Raw genomic sequence first — 13,796 nt, forward strand, 5'->3', positions numbered from 1 at the left:
TACCGTCGTGTTTTCATTGTAATGTCGATATTAGAAAAATCCGTATATCATTCAAATGCAAATAAAAAAATGTTAGATTTTCATAGATAAACTTACATATTCACTATATTTCTCATGTCCTCGTCAGCAGCGCGGTTTGGCAATGAATCCACGTAATAGACAGTCTCCTTAGCTGGTCTCACAATTATTAACACCCAATGACCCCTACACATAATGATCCATATAGGTTAAATATACTACAAAGAAAAATAAGCAGCAAGTATAGTTAAGGGGACTAACCTTGGATTACAAGGCACCAATTAAAATTGATCCCCATCTGAGTTTTTTAGGCGGTCTGAGAGATGTTTTAAACGGTAAGATAACGTTCCAGATTGAGAGTTGACTTGTCCAGGGTCCATGAAGCCAATAAGGTTTACCATATTTTCCATTTTTAAATAGTCAAATAGGTACCTAAATATATGAAATTCAATTAAATGAGATTTTAACTTAAAAGAAAGGAAATGTATAGTGCAATCACTGTGGATCCAATCTCAACCATGGAAGGAAATTGTAAAATATCTTCACACAAGAGGAAGTTATCATGGTTAATGCCAAACACTTCCTCTGGAATGTGAATTCTAATGGTCTCGTTAGCAGGCTTCAACTTGGTCTCGACAAATTGGAATAAGGCTAACAAAGGAGGTGGCATGTCTAGCTTTGAGAGATCCTGTTACAAGAAATAAATAAAGAAATATAAGTTAGTTTGTACATTAAGTAAAATAAACGACTCTAACTAAACCAATCAAACCGACGTGGTATATAATATAATCGACGGGTTCTAAAACATACTGAAGGAGTAAAGGTTATAGACGACGGTAAAGACATAACCGTCATTGTGTAAATGTTCTAACGTCGCTGCACTATGGAAAGGTCGTCTAATTAAAATGCAGTGAAGGCGTTATTGAAATACATGACGATTTATAAAATAAACACCGACGTAGTAAAATACTGAGACGACGGTTATCAGCAACGTTTATTTGAAATTATAAATCAGAAAAAATCAAATATCAGAGATTTTACCGTTTCATCTTGCCATTTTTCAGCAACATCAGCATCATTCATGGGCTTTTCTTCCTCCAAAACAAGGGGTCTCACATTAGAGCAGCTTGCTTTGTCAGACATTAGATTTTTTGGAGTAATTGGAGTTTTATTGAGCAAGTTGGGATCACAGTTGGGAATTAGTTGACTGAATTGTTTCAATAAAATTTCCCTCTCTGCCATGACTGCCTCCAAAACAGTTTCTTTTGCCCTAGCCTTAATCTTTTTGGTTTCTTCTCTCACTACCTCCATAACACTTTCCTTCAATTTGTTAGCAAATTTTACTCTCTGCTGTCTCAGCAAATTGAAGAATTGAGTTGGGGAAACTCCAGCTCCAACACCTCTGACTCTCCCACCATGCTCAGGGGTTCCCAAAGCGAAGGTCAAAATACCATTGCTCCTAGAGACAGTCAGAGTGCGCTCGGAGACTTGCTTATTCAAATCATTCCAAAAGTGAGAGAGAGAATGTTAGTGAGTGAACATATAGTAAAACAGATTAAATAAACAACTATAAAAAAAATATTAACCGACGTGGTAAAGACTTTAAAAAACTGAAATCAGTCCTCAATAGCAACAAGGACCATGCAGCAACTATTTGGTTGGCAGTAGTACAGGTTGGAGATGCTATTGATCATTTGATACTATTTTTTTAATATCAATTCTGTAACATCCCAACCCAAAAATATTAATAATTTTGAATTAAAATTCAAATTAAATAAGTAATTACCAATTTACCCTTGGGGAAGGGGTATTTTGGTCATTTTCTTATTCAAAAAGAGTTCAGGGCAGTGACTGGTACTTTGGGGTAGATCGTACTGAGACAAATCTGTAGGCACGCAGTAGGCCTATATTGGAGTTGTAACGAAGAAACGACGACCAAAATTAGTCCAGTGGCAAACTTGTAAATATTTTGAACTTCGGGTGTAGAAAAATCTGAAATTGGCTTCCTCTCTCCTGCGCGCGCACATCCTTCTATCTCTTCTCTCTCTCTCTCCCCAATACCATCACTCTCTGTCTCTTTCTTCGATTCTCTCAGTTCCGGCCACGGCAAGGGTAGGGACCGGTTTTGATCAACTCCTCACAAAGCCCCGAACCCGAACCACCACTTTTCTTGGCCGAAAAGCTCGAGTTTCGCGTGGCAATCTCAACTGGTTTGAACCAGTTTTCCTCCGTCGTTGTGCCGCCGCCATCGCTGCCCAATCTCGGTGAAACAGGTGAGGTTTCTTACTCTTTTTCCGAGCTCTAGCTGCCTGTTGGGTAGGATTGGATTGATTTTTTGTATAGGATCCCGATTTCGAAACCTAGGTTTTGGGGGATTTCAAAGTGAAATTCCAGCCGGTTGCCGTCCGAATTGGACCTCCCCGTAGTTGAATAAAGTGATTCTAGCCTCGAGTAGTAGCTAAGGTAGGAATGGTGAATCGAGGTGTGGAGTTTTTCCATCGCCGAAAATTACTCTACACATCCAAGCACTGTTGGCACGTGTGGTGACACATGGGCAAGGTGGTGACACCACATTTTATCCTGATATAATCTCCTGGTCCTCACGTGCGTGTAGGTGTGCTCGGATTTCAATTCGGATGTTGTTTGACTATTGAACGAATTTATGCATATTGTGCGTTAACCGGGTTCAATATGTTCGGACCATTGGATCTAGTCCAAATTTACGTATGTTAATCTAGACACCCCTAGGATCATGTGGGAATTCGCAGATCGTGAATCGGAGCCCTGGATATTCTTATTCAATAACTTGAAGTTTATGGTTTGCGATAACTGTCAATTTCTGACCAAACCTACAGGACGTGTTTCCTAAACCCGTAGTCGGACCTTAGAATACCTCGTTATCCGTGCACGCACTGGAAACTTGGGGAAATTAATATTTAATTTGTAAATTCCGTTTTGAAGTGATTTTATATTAATTAAGGGTGCGTATCTCGAAATAGATGCTCCGACCGCTAGCACGCAGCAGGCAGGACTCTCTTGGGTCAGACAGTGTGGGACTACTTGTGAGTGGACATTTATTTTATATATGCATTATTTTCAATGATTGAAAGAATATTCATGAAATATATATATATATTTTGGAATAAAGATTGAGAAATTCATATGTTGTTATATCAGTATTATTTAATTTAGAATTTAGTTTGATTTGATGATGAGTTATATAAAAGGTCAAGTTATTTGTGATTAAGTCTTGGATGAATTTTAGGGGAATCGGGAATTGAATATTATGGTTTATGGTGGGAACTTATATGATTACACTATGTTAAGTACCATCCCCTAGTTACTAGGCTTCCCATACGTGGCGTTGGAAATTTTCCAGCGTGTGGGAAGAACATATGATTATTTGGCCTCACACGTGGCGTTGGAAATTTTCCTGCGTGTGATTATGTAGTCTGCACGCGTAGGATTTAGTATTGGAGCTACACGTGACGTTGGAATTTCCGGCATGTGAGCTATGGAGTTTCATCCCCTAGTTGGACCGCTCATCCCTATACGCAAGATAGCAACTGGAAATCCTGCGGGCTAGCCAAACAATCCCCCAGTTGGATTGTTTCCTCGGTACCTAAGTAGTGTGATAAATATTATGTATATTTATAGATATATATTTCTATATATGTGTGTGTGTGTGTGTGTGTGTGTGTGTGTGTGTGTGTGTGTGTGTGTGTGTGTGTGTGAGAGTATAAATCAGTTAAAGTATATTTAGTGGTTGGGCAAGAGCAGTATAAATTTTGGGGATAAAGTTTATGGATAGAGTGATTGATCTCAAAGGGTTTCGGAGAATGATGTTTTTTATCATTAAATAAAAGTTATGAATCTGCATGTCTTGAGCATTGTTTTTACACGGTGGGGTTATTATGTTGTTTTGAATGCAAACTTTGTTTTTGTCCGCTCACATATTTTCTGTTTTGTGCCCCCCAAATTGTAGTCGCTCAAGGGAGAGTTGCAAGCCGTGTTCGAGGCCCCGAACTGTGAACATCAGTAGATTAGGTTTCGAGTAATTTCTTTCTACTCAACTGGATGTTCTTGTAAACTAAATTAGTTAGATGCTCTGTTATTGCCCATGTTAGGTTTTACTTGTGAGGCCAGAGGCCATTTAGTTTATACTGTTGAATGTTGAATGCATGCTGCTGGTTGGGACTATATTGTGCTTATGCTGGTTGAAATTTTTAGGATTGTTCAATTTACATGGGAGACTCTAACAAAATTTTGGTAGAAAGTCTCGGTTTTTAATAAGTGGGCCGGGTATCGGGGTGATGTCAAAAATAAGATGGGATTCGTCCTGGTTTCCGAGGAATTCGGGGCGGATCCTGTCAAGTTCCTCCTATTAACAATAATAAATTAAATATTTATATAACTGATAACAGTTCCTCATGTTAACAATAATAAATTAGTACTTTATATAATAAACATGTTTAATGAAATTCATCTTCTTCTAGCATGTTTCTGAGGAAAAAAAAAAAAAGGAGAAGACTTATGTCCTAAATTAAATCTTAAAAGTTCATTTTTCCTATATATTTTTTACCCAATTAATTTGAGAAAACAAGGTGAATTAACTGTCATTTCACCTTCATCATTTCCATGATTTTTCTTTATATAAGGTTCTTTCAAGATCATTTCCACAAAAAATTACTTAAATTCGAATCCATTTAATCGTCTAATTAAATTGTTAGGATCGTTGAAATAAAATTTAAAGTGAGTTCTACTATGTCTCCCTCAAATAAGATCATTTACAGGATCTCTTCAGTCATATGAGAATGTTTAGCTTTTCGGTCCCAAGAGTTTGGTTCGATTTCCATATATATATATATATATATATACATATATATATATATATACAAGTCAATTTACTTTAAAAGTTCGCCAAATTTTATTTTTGGTCCCAGTAGTTTGCTTGAGGGCCTTTTTCTGTCAATCTATTTGTTGTGATTGAAAGATTTTATATAAAATAAAAGATATGTTTTTATCTTAAAAAAGGCTTATTTTCAGATCTTTACATGTAGACATACATATGGCCTGAGAATTCAGGCAATAAAGACATAAGCTGATGAGCATTTATAATCATTAGAATGAGTACTGAAATGGTCAACTCTTTCAAAATACTTTGGAAAAAAACAAGGGAAAATACTTCCTTCCTTACTCATAAGAAGGAACTCCTCCTCACTTTCTATTGTCCCTCAACCACAAAGTAACATGTGTCCTTTTTTTTAATTGTCAAAACAAATTTTTTTTTTTTTTTCACTTTTACTGAACCCCTAGCTTTTTACCAAAGCAAAAAACACAAAACAATATTCCCATTGTTTCTTTTTTTTTCATTTTGATTTTTTTCTCAATTTTTTTTAAAATAAATTTTTTCCTTCTTCAGTCAAAAATTGAAGTCTTTGTGGTTAAAAGCTAAGGTTTTAGTAAAAGTTTAAAATAAATAAAAAGTTTTGACAATTCAAAAAACAGGACACATATCACGCCGCAATAGAAAGTAAGAAAGAATTCCACCTTACCATAAGGAGGGAAGTATTGTCAAAAAGAAAACATCTTAGAAAACACACAGAAAACCCACCATCACTACTTAAAAGAAGTTGAGAAGTCCAACATTCTGATTTTTATACACCTACGTGACGTAAGCATTCAATAATCATCCTACACATATGTTGATGTGAGCATTCAAAATCATTAGAATGATTTAATTGAAGACTCAACGTACGGACGTCTTAGATTCCCCTTCCCGTACAAGCTTGAATCAGTTCCTCCACGACCCCATCAATCTCTTCATCCTCTTTCTTGTTCACGTTGTCGCTTATTTTCAATGCCTTTTTTCTCACTCCCTCTCCAATTTTCTCCACAACCACATCTCTAATCACCTTTGCGACCTCTTCTCTTTGCAAACTTCCTTCACCTGTTCTCTTAACCTCCACACCAACACCCACCTCCTCCACTAGTCTAGCGTTGATCGGCTGGTCAAGATGCATAGGCATGGCTATAATTGGAACACCAAACTTGATGCTCTCCAACACTGAGTTCCATCCGCAGTGACTCACAAATCCACCAACACTAGAATGCTGCAGTATCTTTGCCTGTGGGGCCCAACCCTCCATTATCACACCCTTCTCTCCCGCCCTCTGTAAAAACCCTTCTGGTAACACCTCTTCAACCCTAGTACTTCTCTCCGCCTTAGGAAATCTTATAACCCAAATGAAGCTCACTTTGCTAAGCTCTAATCCGTGAGCTATCTCTTCTATTTGCTCCTTGGACAGAAAGTACTCACTGCCAAAGCAAACATACACTACAGAAGACCTTTCCATTTTGTTCAGCCATTTCATGATCCACGTTTCCTCATCAACTTTTTGATCCATTGGCTCTTGAACAAGTGTGCCAACAGGCACGATCTTCTTCCCCATTAAATCAGAGAGATAATCAATATATTTTTCTTCAATCTCCCTGGATGTCTTTACCAAAATGATGTTACAAGATCGAGCACTGCATTGCTGAACACGGTCTCCATCTTTGATGCCATTTGCTGAAGATTCCAACAAATTGTTGAACTTTTCGGCTTCGTAATCTTGAAGATAAATCGAAGGAAAAGGAAACTTGACACTAGGGTTCTTGAGATGTTGAATACTAAATGAAGTCAAGGCAGCACCCATGGGGGTGAATTCGATGGATGGAAAATTTTGCAATGAAGCTAGAGAGGGCGCCCATGGTTGAAGACCATCATATATGAGCAAATCTGGGCTTAGGGTTTTGAGGATGTTGGAGAAGTTGTTGCTGGACATGTCGAAGGCCGTTTTGAGAGTGGACATGAGATGGGGAGGGAGGCCATTGGTGGTGTGGTAGTGCGGTGGGAGTTCAGGCAAGTCATCATGTGGAAGATGGAGTTCCACAAATTCAATGCAATGAGAATATTTTTGGGAGAGTTTAGGCTTGATGGAGCTGAGATTTACGGGCGTGGAACAAATAAAGATGTGAAAATTTCTCTTGGTGGTCAGCTTCTTGGCTAGCTCTAGGTAGGGAGATATATGGCCGTGAGCTAGCCATGGAAGCATAAGAATAGTAAGGCTTCTTTGGTCAGAGAAAACCATATTTTGTTTTCCTTTGACTTGTTTTCCTTTGACTCTTTTGCTTGAGGTTGCTCGATTATAGGCTTATTGGTAGTTTGTTTGTGGCTAGCTCTATGCATATATATATATATACACACACAAAAACGCGTGATGATTGGAACATGCATACGTAAGTTCCAGAGAGTGATGATTGGCCTATGATAAAGACTCGAAACAAGAATAGTTTAAATTTTCTTCTTTGTTTGGCTTGATATGAGACGAATGCACCGAACAAACCGACTAAATGCCGACACAATAATTAGTTACGTAATAATGTCAACTTTTGTTATATAGATGTGAGAAATAAAAAGTTGAACTTTGATGACAAGCGATATTAAGGAAGGGCACAATTGAACTTAGGATCTCGCGTGTAGAAGCACATACTCTTAATAACTTGAACTACAAGTTATTTGTAATGAAAATTTATGGTTTTAGTTATACTTTTGAACAGTTCGCTTCCTTCTCTTTCATTTTTGTTTTTACTTGTTTATATTTAACTCTAATTTTATTTATATTTCTCGTCAAGGTATAAAGACTTCGAATCTCTCTCCAATTATTTGTCTCAGCCGAAACTCCTTTAGTTTCCACAAATCTTTTTAAACATTTCATGCATATGTAAGTTTCCGACTCGGATGGTTCACGTAACCAAGAAGTTTAAACTTGTTTTTGTTTGTTCCTCTGAAGAAAGCACAACAAAAGGACAAACTACAACCAATACTTCTCATTGAATTTGTTGCCGTGAATGTTTAGGACTCTGCCCAAACTAGTACTTGCGTTTCTGAATTGTTTGAAAACACATATCAAATTATGATTTCTCCTCCCCAAAAGAAAAATTGACGTAGAAGTATCATGATCTTGATGACACAAATTAGAATCTAGGGTTTTCGAAGTGCCTAATGGACAACTATTAATTTAGAAATATATATATTTTTGTGGCTAAAATTTAAATTTACTATATATATATATATTCTTAATGCAGAAACACATAAATCCAAATTCAAATTCATCCTTTTTTTGTTTTTTGTTTTAATTTTTAAACCCAAAAAAAAAAAAATTTGAGTCCCACTCTGCTGTGTAGAATGCGCATTTAGTATAGATTTTTTTATTTTTGAGTCTCTTATTTGGTTCCCGAGCCTCTACATTTAGGTCTCATGTATTTATCTGCATTTCCTTAAATCTAAATCACTCAAACAATCTAACTACTTAACAAATGACACGTACTCAAACTTAAAATCAGAATGGATGGAGTTGAGGCTTACACCGATGATTCTTGGTCAAGACTTGAGAGACAGATGGAGACGAGACATGACATAAAAGTTTGAAGAAGAGAAACGAGGAAGCTTCATTTAGACGGTGGTGTAAGTGCATACGTAAAGTCTATATTCAATAGGAAAGCATCTGAAATGTAAAGAAAATAAGTTTACCAGAAGCAAAAGAGATACTGAAGTAATTGTTTATCGACTGAACTTAAACGAAATATTAACTCTTTGTTGTGCCATAAGCACAAGATCTTAAGAAAAAAAATTCAAGATAAATCATATAATATTGGGAGATTCACGTTTATACCCAATATAGGAATTCAAATTATAAATAAATAAATAAAAACCCTATATGAAATGGACTTTAGAAACACACACAAAACTCATTTACAACATAACAAAAAGGTTTTTCCCTTCTTTTAAATTACAAAACTGCCATTTATTTCTTAAAACAAATCCAACTCCAAAACCTCATAAAAAAAGCCCAAAACACTCAATAGAACATCAAAGTAATTTAATAATCAAAATTAAATTCAATAAGGCCAGCTGAATTTTTTGGATTTTTTTTTGGATTTGGTTATGGAAATTAAATGGTATAGGGTTTATCTATATTATTGATATTAAGAATGAATAATGACTAAATATCTCTATAATATTTTCTAACTCGCAAAATAATATAGAAAATAAATGCAAGAACAAGAAAATAGCAAGACACAATTTAACGAAGCTGCTTACAATTAGTGCAAATGAGCAAACAAATTCGCTATTAATTTATGAAGTGTTTTGCATTTACAATACTGCCTCTTGAATGTCCACCATACAATAATATAGTTGTGTCATTAAAAACTTTACTTGAAAAAACGTTTGGGACAAAACTTAAGTTAAGAGAAAAAGAGTGCAACAAAAATGATATTGACATCACATATGTCTCTCCTACGGAGTGAGCTTTGGTGATATTTGTATAAAAATTGCTTTCGCATCATTATTGGAAGATGTATGTATGTCATCAATCATTTGAATCTTGTTGAGGTAAAAGTAAAACAAAAAAATATCAAGGGCCATTTTCATAAAGTTTTTCACAATAAAAATTATCAAAATAACATCATATTCTTTAATATCATCAAAACAATAATATAAACAAACTCATAGTTTACCTTTTCAATGATAAGTGTTTGGAAAATTTACATGGCATAATATTTGGTATGCTATGCTAGCATCTCATAAGCTCTTCAAGAGACTTAAATTTTCTGATAACTTTTTAAAAAATTTGAATACATTTCAACGATATTAAACTTGAATTCGAACTCATAATTCAATCAAAGTACTCATTGAGGCAATTTAGATTATTTTCATTCTAAGAAAATTGAGTACATACATTGAGCTTCATGCCCTTTACCTTCTTAGAGATTTTCTTCGAGCAATTTATATTGCATGAAAAATTATCTCTCTTAGGATTTGTTCTTATATATTCTTCAAGAGATCTCTTCTTGCAATACGCTTTAAACACTTTATAATCTTTATAGATTTTTCATGTAGATTTAAGGTCTCCATGAATATTGAGATTGAAACAAAGTAAAAGAGTTAAAGTTTAAGAAAAATTTTCCCTGATTATTTTGTAATTATAATGTTGGTGAAAACCCAATTTCCTTTCTGAAATTTGTGAAATTTGTTATTTGGCTAAGCTAAAAGTATGAAATTGACAATAAAACGTATACGAAAGTTCTCTTTGGCTGGCTTCTTGGCTGGCTCTAGGAAGGGACAGTGCGGCCATGAGATAACCATAGGAAGCATAATAAGAATGCTTGGATGCTCTGAACAATCCATTTTCTGACTCTTTTTCTTGAGGCGGTTGTTTTCTTATGGCCCATCAGAGTTTATGGTCGACAGATAAGCTTCAAACACATGCATTCGTAGTGTCAGTTGCGATAAGCTCTTCCCAACAATCTGAGACTCACATCACTCCAAACACATAAAAAGAAGTGGAAATTTGCTCTTCTTTGTCTTTGTTTGGACAGCTAATAGCAAAGCATTGGAAACATCGAAAAAAGAAAGTTAATTAATTTAAGAAAAACAAAGAAATCCTTCTTTTTTTGTTTTTTTTTTCAGCAAACCCAAACATAAAATCCGAAAAAGAAGGCATGTCCAAAATTACATCTTGAATTTATTTTGGAGATTCACTATTATACTCAAATTGTATATGAAATAAATTTTAAAAACACATATAACGCTAATTTATAACATAATAAAAAGGCTTTTAACTTCTTATAAATTACAAAATTGCTATCGATTTCTTAAAACAAGCCCAACCCCAAAACCTCATTAAAAAAAAACTCAAAACACTCAATAAGGCATCAAAGTAATTTAATAATTAAAATTAAATTTAATAGGATAATCTGTCATTTTTTAGGTTTTTTTCTAGTTTGTTTATAAAAATTAAATGGTGTAGAATTTATTTATATAATTAGTGTTAATAATGAGTATATGAATAAATGTCACTTTTCTTTATTAACCATTTATAATACATGAACTCAAGACTTCCTACCGAACACCGAATGGTCTTTCCATTCCTTGTTAATTCAAAGCCTGAAAATGTTCGGTGTCAGCTCATGAATTTAAAGGCTTAAAGGCTCAAAACTTGAACGAATATGAAAGAAAAAAGTCGTTCACCGTGCATGCTAATCACCCACTGAATTAAACATACAAATACGCTTTATGTTTTCTCAAATTGTTCTTTGAAATAAGTAGAGGTTGGAATACACTCGGGGTCAACATTGTTCAAATACAAAACACTTCTTAATTTTATATTTTATCAAAACAGATCGAAACTTCATTCAAACTGAGAACCTAGATTACAAAACTACCAGAAAAACTGGAATCTGCACTGTGGCCTCATTAAAACCTTGCCTTAAAAAACTCCTAAAGGAGGAAAATCTGGTCAAGAAAAAAGAGTACCACAGCAAGTGAAATCCGATATCATACTTCATTCCTTTCTCATACAAAGTTGAATCAACTGCTCTACCACCCCATCTATCTCTTCATCCTCTCTCTTTTTCATGTTGTCTCTCAATTCCATTGCCTTTCTTTTCAAACCCTGTCCATTTTCTTCCACCACCACATCTCTGATTACTTTTGCTATCTCGTCCCTTTTTAGCCTCCCGTTCTCGTTGCCGCCTCCTCCCATTCTCTTAACCTCCACACCAACTCCAACGTCCTCTACTATTCTAGCGTTAATAGGCTGGTCAAGATGCATAGGCATGGCTACAATTGGAACGCCAAACTTGATGCTCTCCAACACTGAGCTCCATCCACAGTGGCTCACAAACCCACCAGCACTAGAATGCTTCAATATTTTTGCCTGTGGAGCCCAACCATCCACTATAATTCCCTTCTCCCCCACCCTCTCTAAAAACCCTTTTGGTAATACCTCTTCAACCCTAGTACCTTTCTCTTCCTTAGGAAATCTTATAACCCAAATAAAACTCACTTTGCTAAGCTCTAGCCCATGAGCTATCTCTTCTATTTCCTCCTTGGATAAAAAGTACTCACTGCCGAAGGAAACATACACCACCGAAGATCTTTCTCTAGTGTTTAGCCACTTCATGATTTTTGTTTCCTCCGAATCCACTTCTTGCTCTATAAGGTCTTGAATAAGTGAACCAACAGGCACAATCTTCTTCCCAATTAGATCAGAGAGATAATCAATATATTTTGCTTCAATCTCTCTAGAACTCTTAACTAATACGATCTTACAAGAACGATCGCTGCACTGCTTAGCACGGTCTCCATCACTGATGCCATTTGATGAAGATTCTAACAACATCTTGATCTTACTAGTCTCGTAATAGATAGAAGGAAACGGAAATTTGACACCAGGTTTCTCGCCATGGTGGGTACAAACTGACATCATGGCAGCACTGGTTGTGAAGAACTCGATGGCTGGAATGTTTTGTAACAAAGCTGGAGAGGGTGCCCATGGTTGAAGAAAATCATAAATTAGCAAATCCGGGTGTAGGGTTTTGAGGATGTTGGAGAAGTTAGGGCTGGCCCTGTCGAAGGCGGTTTTGAGAGTGGACATGAGGTGGGGTGGGAGGCCATTGGTAGTGTGGTAATGAGGTGGGAGTTCAGGCAAGTCGTCATATGGAAGATGTAGTTGCACAAGTTCAATGCAACGAGAGTATTTTTCAGAGAGTTGTGGCTTGATGGATCTGAGATTTACAGGTGTGGAACAAAAATAGATGTGAAAATTTCTGTTGGTCAGCTTCTTTGCTAGCTCTAGGTAGGGAGATATGTGTCCATGAGCTAACCATGGAAACATAAGAACACGGAATTTTCTTTGCTGAGAAGAATCCATTTTTTCAGACTCTCTCCATTCAGGTCGTTTGTTTTATAGATCTAATGAGTGAGATGAAAAGATGTCAAAATATATACAGATGAGTAATGTGAATCTAGGTTTTTTCTTCGTAGAGTCGTGCGTAAGTGCATGTGTGTATACAAGACAAAAGACATACGTTAGACTTCTTATCTTCGTTCGTGCGGATATATATTAAGAAACAGACCCTTGCAACTCTAATATCCTAGACAAAAATCCTATTTTCAAAACTGATGCTATGTACTGTGTTTTCCTAAACAATCCCTATTTTCTGTAGTCTTTCAATTATTCTAAATTTGCTCAACATTCAATATGACATCAATTTCTTTTCAATCCCTGAACTTTCTCTAGCATTCAAAATTTTAAAACATTCTCAAAGTAATTCGGCTTCAAAGGAATGGTAAACTTAGTAATGGCTTCTTTTCCCCTTTCACGATGCAGTGGCTGAGAGTTTCTGAGAACGGAAGTTGTAGTTGGGTGACTTTGATTCTTTTTAGCTGATGCCTACTGCTTGAATGAAATGGAGCAAAGAGGTCATCAGTACTTACACTGCTACTAGGAGGGTAAGCTTGATTATGTGAATACTATAACTTTAGAGTTTTGGTATTTGGAATGATGATAATTTCAATGTTACATTTATTTTGTTTACTACACTGTGTTTCTTTGTTGAACTCAAATGTCATGCTGATAAAAAGAAATATATTGTTGTATGAAATTGAATCAATAAGGAAATTGACTGAGATTTTAAAAAAAATAAAAATTACACAGACACAGCATGCAATATTAATGCAATATTAAATCTGTGTTAAATAATGTAGGACAGATAGATGAGTTGATCGAGGAGCAGGTGGATAAGCACGTGCATGTCGTTGTGTCAGAAAAGCCCAATCCGTGCAAGTATGGGCCCTGAACTCTTAATTAAGTCATGATCTGTCATTTTGAAGAGAGCGGCGTGACAAGTGCAACTCACTGCTGTATTGTGACGTATGGACTATTTTA

At 35.8% G+C, this 13,796-nt stretch overlaps 2 protein-coding genes across 2 annotated transcripts; both read right to left on the reverse strand.

Annotated features, from left to right (window-relative positions):
• Positions 1 to 5,111: 5,111 nt before the first annotated feature.
• Positions 5,112 to 7,243, reverse strand: LOC117618704 (beta-D-glucosyl crocetin beta-1,6-glucosyltransferase-like). The gene has a single exon (XM_034348403.1). It carries the CDS (start codon positions 7,149 to 7,151, stop codon positions 5,784 to 5,786), a length of 1,368 nt encoding a protein of 455 aa, XP_034204294.1. The 5' UTR covers positions 7,152 to 7,243; the 3' UTR covers positions 5,112 to 5,783.
• Positions 7,244 to 11,103: 3,860 nt separating this feature from the next.
• On the reverse strand, positions 11,104 to 12,895 carry LOC117619550 (beta-D-glucosyl crocetin beta-1,6-glucosyltransferase-like). Its single transcript, XM_034349531.1, has one exon. It carries the CDS (start codon positions 12,777 to 12,779, stop codon positions 11,409 to 11,411), a length of 1,371 nt encoding a protein of 456 aa, XP_034205422.1. The 5' UTR covers positions 12,780 to 12,895; the 3' UTR covers positions 11,104 to 11,408.
• Positions 12,896 to 13,796: the final 901 nt, after the last annotated feature.

Source organism: Prunus dulcis, chromosome 2 (genome assembly GCF_902201215.1).
Source record: "Prunus dulcis chromosome 2, ALMONDv2, whole genome shotgun sequence".
NCBI classification, from domain to species: Eukaryota; Viridiplantae; Streptophyta; class Magnoliopsida; order Rosales; family Rosaceae; genus Prunus; species Prunus dulcis.

Coding starts and splice junctions, on each gene's coding strand:
- LOC117619550 (XM_034349531.1), bottom strand. CDS start 12,779: ATGGATTCTTCTCAGCAAAGAAAATTCCGTGTTCTTATGTTTCCATGG.
- LOC117618704 (XM_034348403.1), bottom strand. CDS start 7,151: ATGGTTTTCTCTGACCAAAGAAGCCTTACTATTCTTATGCTTCCATGG.